This window comes from Toxorhynchites rutilus, chromosome 2 (assembly GCF_029784135.1).
Source record: "Toxorhynchites rutilus septentrionalis strain SRP chromosome 2, ASM2978413v1, whole genome shotgun sequence".
Classification (NCBI taxonomy): Eukaryota; Metazoa; Arthropoda; class Insecta; order Diptera; family Culicidae; genus Toxorhynchites; species Toxorhynchites rutilus.
In genome coordinates this window covers 311,495,620-311,512,813 of record NC_073745.1, presented here as the reverse complement: position 1 = coordinate 311,512,813, position 17,194 = coordinate 311,495,620, and the positions used below count along the sequence as shown (strand labels likewise).

At 39.4% G+C, this 17,194-nt stretch overlaps 1 protein-coding gene across 6 annotated transcripts in view; it reads left to right on the top strand.

Annotated features, from left to right (window-relative positions):
* Nucleotides 1-17,194, top strand: part of LOC129769897 (neurabin-1) — a 117,119-nt gene that overhangs the window by 35,882 nt on the left and 64,043 nt on the right. For 5 of the 6 annotated variants that reach the window (XM_055772419.1, XM_055772421.1, XM_055772423.1 and 2 more), the window contains exon 2: nucleotides 14,424-15,784. In XM_055772419.1, coding sequence (XP_055628394.1) covers nucleotides 14,455-15,784 — 1,330 coding nt within the window. In that variant the 5' untranslated portion in view covers nucleotides 14,424-14,454. Of the gene's footprint in view, nucleotides 1-14,143; nucleotides 14,338-14,423; nucleotides 15,785-17,194 lie in introns of those variants that run through there. The other variant, XM_055772420.1, reaches the window with a different exon arrangement.

Genomic DNA, 17,194 nt, shown 5'->3' with positions numbered 1-17,194 from the left:
AAACTGTAAATCGGGCCAATCAAAACTTGGAAGTTAGGGCGTTCAAATAACGATTGACATTTTACAGTTTCTAATTATTCATCTCATGAAAAATAATATTTTATAAATTGTGATAGACGCGTAGAAATTTTTCCTATCATTTGATGCAAACATCTTTCCGAACTGTAAAGAAATGTTCAAGTTATAAGCATTCGAAATACGGGTAGGGTTAGCACACAAATCAACAGAACAAATGTATGGAAAAAAAAGGAAGTTCTTCCAGTTTTCATGAATTTAAACCGTTTAGAGATTAGCGAATTGTAATGTATAGAATATCAAACAAATCTTAGAGAATTTCCGATTCGATTGGTATGCTAATCATGAGAATTCGTTCACAGTGAAAATAGTTATTAACGTTAACTTTATTTCATAAAAACGTGATCTGTTTTCCGATTTGGCACCCTCAATATAAGACGTAGTCCTACGTCAAAACACAAGATATACTAGTCTGTATCTTTCGCAGAACGGCAACAAAAAATTCCAAAACTATTATTGGCGGTAACTAAGGTAATCACAATGGAACAAATTTTCACCTCAGTTTTCTATCGACAAACACATCTTACGTTTGGAGAATTTCTTCTTCCCATCCGATTTACAATGTTTTTGTCTTTACTTTGGCGTCACTTTTGATTCGAAAAAAATACACAAATTCCCGAAAAATGATTGATCAGAATGTTTCCAACCATCAATAAGCTCAAAAACACTCCTAAATTAACACAAAATTCTACCCAAGCAAACAAAAATCAGTTTCACAATTCTTTAGTGAAAAGCGCCGATGGATTCATTCTTGTCCTCGTGATGTTGAAATTTATGTCCTTATTTTGCCAATGCTCTCTTCTAGACAAACTGATGACAACCACAGACAATTGTGCATCGGTCTCATCGCTGTGTGCTGGATCGATTACACGAAAGCGATGGGTGACGGATGTCCGTTGGATGGCAGGAAAATTGAAACTCGTTGGCCGCTGTTACTGCTATCCGCTGCTGATGATGATATTCGTGATTATGCTGGAACGTATGAGCTCTGCTCCGATTTCGGTTAAAAATTAGTTTTTCTTCTCCGAAAGCAACTGCGAAATTTATTCGATTTGACTGGCGATAGAATCTCAAATGGGTATGGCTTACGATGCAATGTTTCGCTTGTATTCAAATTATATTGCACGGATACTCTGGTTGCTCCTTTTGATCCGTACCATTTGAGGAGCACAAATTGGACCAATCAAAATCTGGCACTTAGCACGTTTGTATAATGCTCGACATTTCGCAACTATTCAATTGTTTATCTCAAGAAAGATAAAATGTTATTCATTGTGATAGGTGCGTAGAAATATTTCTTATCAAATGGTGCAAACATCTTTGCGATTTATTAAAAAATGTCCGAGTTGTAAGCCATCAAAACATTCTTTTTTTCTGCATGTTCAGTGTTTAGATTTTTATTTAATATTAATTTTATTTAATATATTTCTAATATAGTTCTGTTAGACGTAATCCTGCATCAAAATATATAATCTACGACCAGCTGTTCGAAAAGTCGAACTATATCTTTGATAATTTGTAATGTCTTTGGGAAGCAACCATATGGTATTTTTTAGGCTAATTTATTAGCTACAATTATGTACGAAGGTGTTTCAATAACATAACCTAACAATTGAAAAAAACCCAATAAAATACATAAATGTGGAAACTTTTCTACAGCATTTTTTTAATAAAAGATCACACATTGTGATGTGGGAAAAAACTATTCGCAGCAGCAGAGAAATTATATTTTTAAATAAATTCTCATCCTAAGCATTAACTTATTGATTGCTCGTTGTCTAGAGCGACACTTCAACATTGTTCTTTTGATGATAATGGTCCTCCCTCATACCCCTACAAAGTTTTGAGGAGGACGATTTATCATTAAGATAATATTAAAATTTTAACAATGCACATGATAAACCACTACGCAAAAAACGGACTAGTTCTGGTTGACTATCTCTTAAATGGCGTTAACGTTCCCTGTGGAACTTTTGCCGTGTCAACGTATGCATTAACTAGCGTCATTTATTAATACATAGTTGAAATTTCTTAAGCCAAATAACACGCCTTGAATGTATTCCGAGGGCCAAGCTTTAGAATACGCGTGACCACAGTGCAAGTCGGAAGAAATTTCTTCGACGAAAAATCCCCCGACCAGAACGGGAATCGAACCCGAACACCCGGCATGATAATGTGAGACGCTAACCACTCGGCCACGGGCAGGGTTGCCATAATAAAATCTGTGTTTTTGGTCTCAAAAAATCTTTTTATCTGTGTTTTTTCTCAGAAAATCTGTATCGAAATCTGTATTAACTCTTTGCAGTCATTTGTCTGCAATACTAATCTGCAAGAAGTATACTTATATTGAAATTTATGCAACAATGTATCAGTTCACACTTTTTCTAAACGAATTTTTATGTCTTGTGAACTTATTCACAAATCAAAACGGTGCTACTATGAATAATAGATAACGATACTCAGTATAAACAAAAATTGTGCTCGGGGAAAGGATTAATGGAAAACTCCATGTATTGCGGTACTGTATGGATGTAAACAGCATTGTTTTGTATGTTCAAACAGAAAGATAAAAGGCGAAAGGCGACAAACTATTTTTTTCGGTGATACATGCGACAGATAGCACGCGAAAAAGAATTATAGCAAATATTTTTTATTCATATACATAAAAACATTGTTCAGTAAATACTTATCAGAAATTTACAAAAATAAAGGAATTTTGTTCACCTTACAAAGTTATACATCACTGCTTCTTCAAATAAAAATAATTGCGATCAGTACGACATACATGTCGAAATTTAAGACTATTCGAAGTCAAAGGGTTAAATTTATAAGTTCATTTAGCTGACCCGGCTAACTTTGTTCTGCCCAAAATTGATTTTTTGATATGAATTCTACTGAACATTCACGTTCTTTCAGAAAGCAGACGCTCGTGGCTTGAATTCCAGAAAGTTAATTGATCAATCTTTCAACTGGCACTGCTAAACACGAATGAGTTTCAAAGTCTAAAATTATATAATAGATAATAAATATCAATCCATAATTTGCAATAAACTCTATCAGATTACCAAGCTCGAGAGCAGTTTCAAATTGCTCAGTTTTTTTTCCAATTTTTTTCCTTTATCCTTCAAAATTTTCAAAAAAAAACAAATTTTCTCACCGTTACATTGATCTACGGAGGGATCTCAGCTCAAATCGGACAATCTTTACTCGAATTTGGTAACCACATTTTGGTGATTCATTTTCATTTTCCACCTGAAAATCCATTAATATTTACGAAATGGCGAAACATAAATATCAATGTCCTCAACATTAATTCCAATTGAATAAATTAACTTCAATCCGACAAACTTATCATTGTAGAACAAATGCGATTTCGAAACAATTTCGATTTCACTTTTTACTGCAGTACATATGCGTAACCCATTTTTTTCAAGGTTTCCTTTTTTAAAATATTCTTCAAAGCGTTCTATCATTCTAATTTGAGTGGAGACAGACACAACAATATATAGACGACTCAAATCTGATCAGCCGTTCCTTTGATGATGAGTTATACTTACATGGGAAAAACCTTGATTATGCTTCAAAATCTTATATATAAGGAATTCGAAATCTCAATATAAAGATTTTGAAGCATAATCTTAGCTTCAGTACCATTAGTTGGCATAGATATTATGAATTTGGTGATGTTGATGGTATCCACGTAAAAATTCGCATTTACTGTCTTTTAGTAGGAAAAAGATAAACAGTGATATTTATTTATTGTAAAGCTAGCTGATGACCTGACTTTGGCATGTTTTCGCCTTAGATTGAACATGAGAAAGCAGTATTACACTCTACACATGAATGCCAAAATGACTCTCATTCAGACTGACTCGAATGCTGTATGAACAAAAATTGGTGAGTTGGGAAAAAATATTATTGTGATCAAGCCATAACTTATATTGGATCGTTATTTTGAAAAATCTATAAATATGTATGGAAACCTAAAAATTCTGTAATCTGTATCTACAGATTCTTGGTTTCGAAAAGACTGAAAAATCTGTATAAATACAGATTATTCTGTAGATATGGTAACCCTGGCCACGGGTGCACTACTGGTTGACTACCATAAGGATACTAAGTGAAAGTTGGAAACCGAAAAAAATATAATCCCAAGCTATGTCATGCAAATTTCCAACCCGGGAAGATCCTTGCATGATCGGGAATCGAACCCTATAACTTACTACTAGACTACTCTCTACTAGATACTATGAATTCTGCTACGGTACAGAAAAAAACACGGCAAAATTATCTGTCAATACGATAGTTTACGAATATACTGTCGGGGCTATCCCGAGTTTGCATCCGGTTTCCATTCTAGACCCTAGAAAGTTGAATATCCAAGTAGATTTGCTTTACCTTCTCATAAAATATCATCTACAATGCTCTCAAAAACGTCTTTCGAAAAAGAAATAATCCACAAATTCTACTAAGCAGCACCTTTCGCAGAATGGTAACAGAAAAGCCGAACTGAATCGGCTGTGTGGTATCGGTGGAGGTGATAGCAAACGTCAGCGGATCAAATTTTTACCTCCATTTGACTTCAGTTTTCAACCGAGGCAGCGCTCACCGCTGAAAAGTACATTCTTAGTATCCGACTTGAGATGCGTTGCATTTTGGTGCCACCCGAAAACAATGCACGAATTCGCGAAAATTGAATGATCGATCGTAAAAAGTCACCAATAAGCCCAAAAAACAATCCTAAATCCATAGCTAAAGATGGTTGATTCATGATTCAGTCTTGTTCTCACCAGAATAATACATAAGCTGACCGTTTATAGAAATTATAGTGTTTTTTTGCTAATGTTCTTAATAATAATCTTAGAGACACGCGCACTGCATCCACAGTAAATTCTATATTTGTACCCCCACCATCATTAATCATTAAGAACGCATAAAATAAAAAATGCTTGCTCAATTTCCAAACACGCAAAAACTCTGCTAACGGTATGAAAACCAACGCAAAGTATCTTTCCATCGAATCTCCTCTCGGATCGATCAGAATTGCAATGCAGTTGACCATCTTTCATTCACATCTCGTCCTCCGAAGCGGTTCTGCTCACTAACTGAAAAATAAATGTTTCGCAAATACAATTCGTAATAATTATCCACTGCTTCACTTTTATGCGTTGCATAAAAGAATGCATTCGGAAGCAAAAAATAATACGACCATACTGTAGAAACTAGAAACTGATGTTGACCTAGATTAGGTTGTCTAGAGTGGGTCCAATATTTATATGGTGGCTTCTTTTTCATATTTCGCTTGGAACGAATTATTCACAGGGTGGATAGTTACGATTATTCTCACAGTGGTTAGTTTTTGTTGAAAAGTCATTGACTTCACTGTGTCTTCAAATTGCATGGAAGCAGAGACGAACCAGCCTTCGGCTGAAAGTCTTTTAAATAAAGACAAAAAAATGCATGAAACGTCGAGATCTACTGTCATCTCGAATTTTTTTTGTCAAAATTCGACTCTCTGGGACTAGTGTCGCAAACGTCGAAATTTGAGTTTTTTTGTAAACCGACCAAAATCACCCCAGATCACACCTCGACCTGGCTGTGTTAGGGAACACATTTCGGTGAGAACAGAAATACCCCAACTTCTAAAGAGGTGGAAGTGAACATTGAAAATAATGTCTGAATCATTTGAAAAGAAAATTCTTGAGGCCCATCCAAAGGCGGGGTTGGGTTGTAGAGGGTTAATTGTGATAGATGGGTAGAAATATTTCCTATCAATTGATGCAAATATCTTTCGGATCCATTACGAAATGTTCGAGTTATAAGCATTCGAAATCTTTCATTTTCCCTACATGTTCTGTGGTTAGGTGTTCATTTCATCCCTCAGATTAAGATTCATTCCAGATTCATTTCAAAGACCATTCAGATTAAACGCTCACGCAAAAAAAGAAATCAATAGTTCGCTCATTTCTCAGAAAATATCAACACTACGACTTTGCGATTCTCTCTAGCTTCGTTATTCGTCGTTCGTTATCGTTTAGCGTATCGCATGTGTTGGTACAAAGGGGATGTGTGCCACTTTTTTAACACTTTCGGTCTGACACACCAACGCGAGTATAGGACAAGTGCCTTTTTGACGTAGGACTACGTCTTTCATTTCTATACCGGGGTGTAAAACCAAAGTTTCGAGAACGAAAGCGTTACGCTGGAGACCGAGATTTTGAGCGTTAATAGCTCTTAAACAACTGAACGAAATGGTATGATAAACACCTCATTTGAAAGATAAAATGTCTACGCGTCATATACTTGTTACTTTTTCATCCAAAAACTTGTTTCAATGGTCTTAAAATTGCTTTCAAAACAGGCTATTGAAATCACCAATCGGTATATAAGCGAGCGCCGCTCGTAAACCCACTCAGTTATGATTGAACAGCGATTGGAGCATGTTGTTGTGAAGCTAATTTCGTTTATCATGAAAACGCTGATGAACGGTTTCACCAAGAGCCTGTTTGTGCACCTAAGGCCAAAAGGGAATCCATCAGGAGGAGAGTGATGCCACGGTTCCGCTTGAAACATCGGAGCAGCCGCCACACACACACACACACACATACACGCGCGGAATTCTCGTTGCTATCATCGTTGCTGAAAAATAATCTGCCAGTTCCCCTGGGAATTGAAAAATACATTCACGCGAAAGAGTTTATTTTAATGTTTTCTATACATATATCCCTGCAACCAAATACATTTGGTTTTGTTATTTTTCAATCAATCGCAATTAACAGGAAAGCTTCTGAATATTTTTTTCCCCATCAGTGGAAATTTTCGTATCCAATATTGGATGCATAACATGAAAAACGGAAAATGTTTCACATCGCGAAAATCAAGTCATTTTCGAGCGATTATTTGCTTTCTACTCATATAATGCTGCGACCAAATACATTTCGTTTTGGATTTTTTTAATCAAGTGCGATCAACGTAAGACCACGTCTTTCGGCAATTTATTAGAGGTGCAATGAATCTTTAGGAATTCCCGCTCTACGCGCACTGGCAAACAATGTTTACTTAACAATTTCTCAAAGGAGGTTGAAGGAAATTGGCAGAAAACTTCTTCATTCTATCATTCAAATAATGTGATTCATACCACACCGTTTTGCCAGAAAGAGATTATTAATGTTCAAAGGAGGAATCGAGTCCTCCGAGGAAATTACCCAGCGCAAATTAGAGTCGACTATCGATTGCGGCATTCGTACACAAATAATTTTATAATGCAGTTTCACCAAAGTGATTTCTTCGGATATATTCACTACATCATGTCATGTATTTCATATTCTTCATTAAGAAATCCATATCCATGGCACCTATCGGTAACGAATTATTATCGAAACCACGATTTTCGCTAAATGCTCCTTTCAGTTCGGCCTGTAAAAAACTTTTCTGTACTCTAATCCATCAAATTTGGGGCCCTGAAAAGGGCCGTTGATTATATGCTAAGCTAATATAGCACGCTCTCCTCGGATACGATGGGCCAGCTGGATGTCCTTGGGCATGATGTGACGCGTTTTGCATGGATAGCACACAAATTGGTATCTTCGAATAAGCCTCCTGCAGCGTCATAGCCGCGGAACTTTGGAAGCGCAAGTCGGTTTTGAAGTCCTGAGCAATTCTACGATCCAAATGCTGCAAAGGTAGCTGCGGATCAGCAATTCGGTCGACTTCTGATAGTGATGAATTTCACGCAAAGTTCCCGGTCGATAGCGATGTGGCTTCTCCACTTATCCTGCTACTGGTGCGCTTATCCGAGCTGACTTCGTGTGCCTTATTTTATTCAAATTTGATGGATTAGAGTTCAGAAAAGTTTTTTACAGGCCGAACTGAAAGGAGCATTTGGCGAAAATCGTGGTGTCGATGATAATTCGATACCGATAGGTGCCATGGATATGGATTTCATAATGAAGAATATGAAATACATGACATGATGTAGTGAATATATCCCCATATCGAAGAAATCACTTTGATGAAACTGTTTACCGTTTGTCGTTTTTAAGTGTTGGGAAAGGGCATTATTTTTGCTGAGTAAATTCCAAGAAAATCCATTCCTTCTTTAAGCGTGATTCATTCTGCTTCGGATCAACGGAACAGTGATAATCATTTCATACAAAAGATAAAATGTCCAAGAGTTATATGATTGCTATTTATTGAGTCGGAAAATTGTTTCAATAGCTTAATGATAGCTTCGAAAACAGGTTATAAAATGACGCTTCCTTTGCTTTCGTTCATTTCTTACTCTACTCTCGCACCGTGACGACTCGTTTGTTTGGGACCAAGCAGATAGCAGGTTAGTCTTTCAGTGGTAAGGCACACGAAAGCAGCTCGGATAAGCGCACCAGCCGCAGGATAGGTGAAGAAGCCACATCGCTATCGACCGGGAACTTTGCGTGAAATTCATCGCTATCGGAAGTCGACCGAATTGTTGATCCGCAAGCTACCTTTGCAGCTTTTGGATCGTGGAATTGCTCAGGACTTCAAAACCGACTTGCGCTTCCAAAGTTCCGCGGTTATGACGCTGCAGGAGGCTAATTCGAAGATACAAATTTGTGTGCTATCCACGTAAAACGCGTCACATCATGTCTAAGGACATTCAGCTGGCCCGTCGAATCCAAGGAGAGGGTGCTATATTAGCTTAGCATATAATCAACGGCCCTTTTCAGGGCTCCAAATTTGATGGATTAGAGTTCAGAAAAGTTTTTTGCAGGCCAAACTGAAACGAGAATTTTCGTTTGGATGCCATACAGCATCGAGAAAATTCCGGAAAGATCTAATCGTTGCTGAAAAATAATCTGCCAGTTCCCTGGGAATTGAAGAATACATCCATGCGAAAGAGTTTATTTTAATGTTTTCTAATTATATGGCGAACACAGCGACCAAATACATTTGATTTCGTAATTTTTCAATCAAGTGTCATTAGCTGGAGAGCTTCTGAAGATTATTCTTTCCCATCAGTAGGATATTTTCGTATCCAATAATGGATGCATAACATGAAAAACGGAAAATGTTTCGTATCGCCAAAATTATATAATTTTCAATCGATTATTGCTCAGTCGCCAAAATTTTCATACTCAGAGAGTTCATTCTCCTCTAGTTTGCCTTCCAAATTGCCATCGTAAACCACACCTTCTCTCGATTCAATCACGCACGAAAAGCATACTGAAATGATATTCTGGTGGTGAAACCCATTCATTTTTCGTGAGGCGTCGTGCACAAATTACGTAACGCGATAAGGGGGGAGGGGTTAGATGTTGCGTTACTTTCTGTTTATTAGAGATAGGAAATTGCGTTACGAAAGGGGGGGGAGGTTCAAAATCGGGATTTTTGCGTTACGTAATTTGTGCACGACGCCTGAGGACATCGACAAGACAACATCGTTACTGAACGAGCTGAACGGCGAGGGATCGAGGTATTCATTACCTGGCTTGACCTGACCTGAAATGCAATCAGTTTGTTTTAACTGTGAGGAAACGCAGAAAAGCCGATCGATTAGAAGGAGAAGAGAAGGTGACCAAGAGAGTATCAGCATCGAAATACGGTTCCTCGGGAAGACATAGAAGCAGCCGCCACACACACACACACATACACGCGCGCAACTCTTTTCGTTTGCTGGTTATCGAGAAGAAACCTGGAAAGAAATGATCGTTGCTGAAAAATAATCTGCCAGTTCCCCTTGGAATTGAAAATTACATTCAAGCGAGTTTATTTTAATGTTTTCTATCCATATAATACTGCGACCACATGCATTTGGTTTTGTGATTTGTCAATCAAGTGCAGTTAACAGGAAAGCTTCTGAAGATTATTCTTCAGAACAAGGTTTTTTGTATCCAATATTGGATGCATAAAACCTTGAGTCTTCAAAGTAACACTCTCGTTTTTGAAGTCACCCAAATATTTATTTATTCATTCATTCAGGATGGATTTAGATTCAACTTCAAACAAATGATCTCTAAATCAACGATAGTCCTACGTCACCCTTGCGGTTATACCATATATATAACCCACTTCCTGTTTTTCATATTCTAGATTATTGTTGAATGAAATGTATAAATTAATGTTAGTGACGTGGAATATTTATTGAATATAATGCATATGATCATTACCGGACTATTCTTATTTGATTTCAGTCCTTTTTGTAACTGGATTGAACGGATCCATATATTAACTATTCGTCGATATATTCGTCGTTAGATTCATACGTTCATAAGCTAAATATAAATGTTTGACTTTCGTATAGTTATTCGCTGAATATAATGGTCATACATATACACATAAGTGATAGAATTTCACTTGTGGAAGAATTGTAAACAGTAAACTATAAACTGGTCGGTAGCTGGTAATTTTTAACAGTTACAGTTTCGGGATATTTTTTTATAATGGACAATATCGACAAGAAAACAAGAAAAATAAAAGGAAGTTGCTAGAAATTTTTTTATCACCTTTTTATGCCCCATCTAAAAAAAAAGCATTAATTCGTTGTTTACCAAGAAAACAGAGACAAAGGATATTAGAAATATGTAGAACCTCTATCACCTGGTAATTATCTAGAAGGTCGTTATACAGGGTTTTCCAACTTTAAATTCCGAAAGTAAATTGAAATAAAACACACTTAGAATTCGAATTTCGATGAAACTTTTATTTATTTATATTTCAAATTAAAGTTTGGTTTATGCCATTATGTGTGAAATACAACATCATTCAAATGTCCACCTAGGGCTTCCTCGCACACCTTGATCCGGAACAGGTAATTTTCGATGACTTTTCGGCACATATGGGGCGGTAATTCGGTCATAACTTCACGAATGTTGTCTTTCAAATGTTCAAGAGTTTGCGGAGAGTTGGCATAGACACGGTCTTTCGCATAACCCCACAAAAAAAGTCTAGCGGGTTCAAATCGCATGATCTGGACGGCCAATTGGCATCACCAAAACGCGAAATTATGCGACCCTCAAATTTCGTTCGCAATATGGCTATGTTCGGTCGTGTTGTGTGGCACGTGGCGCCATCCTGCTGATACCACATGTCATCTGTATCCATATCTTCAATTTGTGGCAAAAAAAAAATCGTTAAGGCCATAGCGCTCACCATTCACAGTTACCGTCTCGCCGTCCTCATTTTCAAAGAAATACGGCCCGATGACTCCACCAGACCATAATGCGCACCAAACAGTGACTTTTGGCGGATGCAATGGCCTCAACAATCACGTGTGGATTTTCTGAGCCCCATATACGGAAATTTTGGGTGTTCACAAAGCCACCGAGCTCGAAATGTGCCTCATCGCTGAAGAAAATTTGATGCGAAAATTCAGCATTTTGCTGCTGTTGTTCGTTCACCCAATCGACGTATGCCCGACGCATTCCATCGTCACCACGCTCTAATTTTTGTACCAGTTGGACTTTATATGGATGTAGGTGTAAGTCCAAATGCAAAATTCGCCACAATGATGTGTTTGACAAGCCCAATTGCTGAGCACGCCGTGGAATCGAAACATTCGGGTCATCCTCCACACTGGCAGCAACAGCAGCAATATTTTCGGCCGAACGCACATTAAGATGATGCACAGGTTTCACAATATCCGCCACGGATCCAGTTTGTTCGAATTTACGCACTACATTAGCGATTGTGTGCTCTGTAGGCCGTCAATGACGACCAAAATCCGTCCGTAATGCTCAAAAAACATTTGCCGGTTTTTCATCATTTTTATAGTATAATTTAACAAAATTAACACGTGCGATGCTAAAACGATCCATATTGTAAAATGGCAGACATTCAACTAAGGATATGACGCTTTGGTTGACAGCTTTGTCAAACGGTTGTCAGCGCAGGGATGTATGCTTTCGGAAGCCCGAAATGGAAAACCCTGTACATTCTTCTCTTCGATAAAAGACCCGAAAAACACGCACGAGCACGGAATTATGCTATGTTCTGATTTTTGCTCCAATGAAACCACAATCGATTAATACGTTTTTATGTTTTTTATAGCTCTTTCTACTTTCATGAACGTTGCTTACTTTTGATTAATAATAGTGAAAAATTCGAATTTCGTTATTTGTGTTAGAGTATCAAACATTACTCTATTGTGAGGAGACTGAATTAGATGACTATTAAAACATAATAAAGACGAAGAAAACATATTTTTTGGAGTTGTTTCATTCAATCATACCCTCTTCTTCAAATAAATGTCAATAAAACCTGAAAAATACACAACGGCAACATTACAGAGAAGTTCAATTTTCGGTCTGTGACACCGTGCGCGAGTATATGTGTTATGATTTTGCACGCGAGTACAGGTGGGTTGATAAAGAAAAACGATCGAATGCCAAAACATCATTTTTTCCACAAAAAAAAAATAATGGAGATGCCAATAAATCTCTAATCTCGACGTTTCATGCGTTTCATGCTTCAATTTTAAGACATTAGGCATCAAAATATGTTTTTGAGAAACCCCGTATTCATGAACGATTCACGATTAATCATGTAGTGAAATGATCGCCATCTGATACAAACCGCGACTAACGATGGATCGTTTCCCTTTCTAAAATAAATACGTTTTCTATGTTGCTCTGGATTCTTCACTGAATCGATGCTAGTCTGAATGTAGGTCGGTTATTGAGTTACTCTTTTCACTCGTTTTGTGCACAAATCGCAACCGGCATATGCATCGAGAGGGAAAGTATCAAAGTTCTCTCTCGCTCAGTTCAGCTTGTCATGACCCGAACATCCAATTTGACATTCGGAGTGCGTTTTCTTTGCAGATGAGACGGAAAACGAAGTGCAGGCAGCAGTGATCCGACTTCCATATCGTTCTCTTAAGATTTTGGGAGCTCACCGATCAAAGCATGCTCTCGGTTAATTCTAGTCTAGAAATTTGAAAAAAGGAAATATTTTTTCTTCATATCACGGAAGTTTAGATATTTGAATTTAATTCTATAATTATTTAGTGGAATATAGCCATTTAAGTGACACAGTATCAAATCTAGTATGTAGATGACTCAATACATCAAACGTGATTTTCTGGAAACTATTAAAGTTCTACTGAATCTTTTTGTTTCAAATTAGGTATGAACATACTTTATACATCTCTCTATCGCATGAGTATTAATTGATTAATCGATCCGTAGAAGCGACTTTTTTATCATCAGAACCATAAACACAATTCACATTTTTAGTCACCTGGTTTGCATTTTTACCTTTATCGAAGTGAAACTGCAAGATATGTCTTATTTCCTCTTCGTTTGTGTCCTCCCTTGACACGCACTGGAACAAGAAAGTAAGAAATCACAAAATTATTTGGATTTTCCTGTGCTTAGTCCGAAATTGCGTCTTTCGAACGCCACCTAGGATAACCCGATGGCACCTATACAACGTGAAGAACAGCCTATTTATGTCGTTTATTGAAACATAATGGATTTATTTTTGATAAAATTTATATAACCACTGTGATAATAATCAATGTTACAATAAAATCCCCCCGAGTTGATCTTTTCGTTTCTGTAATAGATACAGAAAATACCGGATCAACCGTTCAATAACCGCAACAGAATGATGATACTCGGCATTCTCCATGAACCATCGAATATGAATGATTTATACACACGAGCTCAAATAATCACACAGTTGTACTCCAATGCATCTTCCGTGTATACCCTCCCTGACTGCGCTGCGTGCTCATCTGGACAAGAGAAAAAGCGAAACCCACATTCGAATCGCATCATATCTTATCAGCTCCGCAAACCGTCGCCGCGCGTTTGTGGTCGTGATGGGACCACTATCTTGTTTGCCTCTAGCTAGCCAGCCGACGAACAATATTCGGTCGAGGCGCACAACCATTATTCGACCCAAGGGCACGTGGATTTTTGTTTCACACACTCTGCTGCCGCGCACACCCCACCCATCTTCTTCGGTGGTGGTTTGTTTTTGTTTTTGTCACGGCATTTCCCTGCGTGTCGATCACCTCGCGGTAGTCGTCGCCTAGAATGACCGAAGCGCTGATACAGCAGCGTCGCCGTCGTCGTTGTGTGGCCAGCAGTTGATAAAACCTCATTCAGAGTTGTAGCTGAAGTGTTGCTGCTGAACATTTTTTGTCTCGTCCGGAGGTGTAAATTGGTGTATTACATTGGGGCTAAGTGGGACCGTGTGATTTCCCAAAATCGTCCATTCATTGGGCCATATTTCCATATTTTGCGACGTTGTGTTTTAAAAAGTGTGATTTTCAAAATGGTTAGGATTGTTATCAGCAATGACGTACCGAGTAAATCAAGCGTTATCTAACGGTTTGTTTTTTTTACGTTTTCTAATTATTACAGGTGTCTCCAGTCGGGGCAAGCGTTCCACAGGATGGACAAGTCGGCCACATCTCATGGGCCTCCGCCCGGGCCTAAGGTATCCCAGATAGCAAATCTATTCCAGCGAAAGCCAGTGGAGCTAACGCATCAGGAGCCACCGAAGGAGCTCGCTGGTCAGCCCTCCCCAACGGCAACAGTGGTGCGAACCGAATCACACGCAGCTCGTTTCAATAACGCACGTGCACTGTTCGAAAAGCTCGGCGAAGGACGGGTCAACAGGCCGCCACCGTTTAGTATTAAGATGTCACATTCCAGCAGCAAGGAGGACAACCTCTCGGAGGTCGGCTCCGAGCAGGATCGATCTCCTTCTCCGAAGCGAAGACACCATCCGATAAGCAACGGTATCGGGAAGGTGGATTCCAACAGGATACTGAATCAATCTCGGCTGAAGTCCGAGAAGCCAGAGAAACCGGAGAAACCAGAACGAAAGTTCAACTCGAGGGAACTGATTGAGAAGCAGAAAAACTGGACGTCACATTTCTCCAAGACACGGACATCGAAGGGGAGCAGCGATTTTAATCGATGTGACATTATCCGAACAGTGCCCGGTACCGGGATTATGGGCGGAACTGGAGCTAGCGCAAATGGTGGTAGCGTTTCCACAGTCACCACGATCACCACAAATGGCAACACATGCCATGTGCAATCATCCAAAGAATTCGGCAGCCAGCGTGGTGCAACAGAGATGCAACACGCCCCTGCTGCTCCGGCTATTACTTCACACAGGCTTCCGTCGCCAACCGAGCCTCCTCCTAGTCCTCCGAAAAGACACACACCGCCTCCCCCTCCCCCGGAGAAGGGACCACGCAACATTCGCCAGGGATCATTCCCTTCGCCAACCAAAATTCCTCCGGCAGTTCCTCCTCACGCAACCGATCCTGCCTCACTCAGTCCCACGAAGATCAGCCCCGAGAAGCTGAAATCACCTCCCCGGCAGGCTGAACCTCCACCATCGGTACCAGCCGCCTTGCCGCCGGTGGCCCCGGTTCGGAACAAATCTGACGAACCTCCCGAGAAAGGCGTCCGGAAGAAATCACTCGAAACCACGCTGGATGAGCCGCCAGTGGTGAGCAAAGCGTTCAAATATCCCGAACTGGGAGGGCTCCGGAGGCAATCGACGGAAAAGGATAGCGGTACCAGTGGCCTAACGTCACCAGCTCACGCCATCAGCTCCTCGCCGAGCCCGGGAGCGAGTGCTTCCTCCGGACCATCTTCTCCGATTCACACCGAAGACGAGAAGCAGGAAAATGAATCCACGGAGAAGGCCGACTGCTGTACCAAGCTGGACGAGGACGAGGGCGTTGCGGCGGAGGAAAAAATCGGTAAGTTCCTATTCTTTTTTTTCTGCTGGTGTAGATAGATAGTGGAAAACTTGCTCAAGTTGGTGTTATATTGGTGTGACATATCAATCTTCTTTCATGCGCCTCGTGCCGTAGGCACTGATAAGAACCGCAACGAATTCCATTTTATTTTTGTTTACTTCTGTCACCGCTCCTCGAACGAGTGATGGCCATTCGATGGGTCTTCCCTCTTAATCATATTCGTAATTTTTTTACCATCGAGACGGAACCATTAATCAATGCTCGGAACGACGGAACCAAAACCAACCGCTGAAAGCAGCTAATGTAGGAAGGTTCATTTTGTGTCTATCTCTCTCTTTCCCCCCGATCAATTATCTCCCAAAACGACACAATGCTGCATTATTAATTGGTTCTCGTTGCCCGTGGCCAGCCGTGGGGGTTGGACCCACGTATCAGTCAGACGGACATAAAACCAAGAGGGACAAACTGTCTAATAAATCCCTCGGAGAATAGGTGTAGGTGTTTACATTAACTAATCCAGTAGCTGTGTTATTGTGTGCGATTAAAGGCATGGGAAAACTTAGTCTCGGGGTGACATGGTAATTATTGGATTTATTCCGATCTAAGCTTCGAAGTTCAATTAATAGCTAGCATAGCGTGGTGAATTGAGGCGAGGCGGCTCGATATCGAAAGGGTACCCTTTCGAATTGGTGATTGACGAAGACACACCGTAACGAGAGGAGCAGGCATACGCCGAGTTGGCGTTTATAGAACAACCAGAACCCACTTACACACAAGCGGGAGCAATTTGTCTGGTTGATTGATTGTAACACGGGCAGCAGGTGTTAATTATACACCTTCACTAACCTATGGAAATTTGCTTACGGCGTGCGTCTCAGTACGGGTGTAAAGGTGTTGTGTTGTTTTCCTTTTTCGTATGCTTGCATTTGAGTAAACATTGTTTTTGGTTATGTGACACTTTCCACTTTCGCTGGAATAGTTTTGCCGTAATCAACAACTAATGGATGATAATAACGATGTAGGAATGTGGCTAAGTTTCAGTACGTATTTATTTGAGTTAGAATGCGTTTTGAGAAGTTTCTTGTCTTTGGTTATCCGAAAAAGTCGATGGATTGATATTAGTTTACTTTTCAATTAGATTTCTTCCTTAATTTGTGTAGCACATCACAAAAAATAGGATCTCGGAAAGTACATGAAACAGATCAATGAAATTTTGTTCCACTAATTTTGATAGAAGAGACGACTCCGAATTTCGGTGTAATTTTTAACAATTACCAAGCGTTGTTCGATGATGAATGATGATGAAACTGTTGATTTTGACTAACGTTTTAACACTGACTGATAATTAAAATGTTTTAAGGATCCGTTTACACGAAGACACAAAATGGCTATTCAAGAATAGGATCTCGG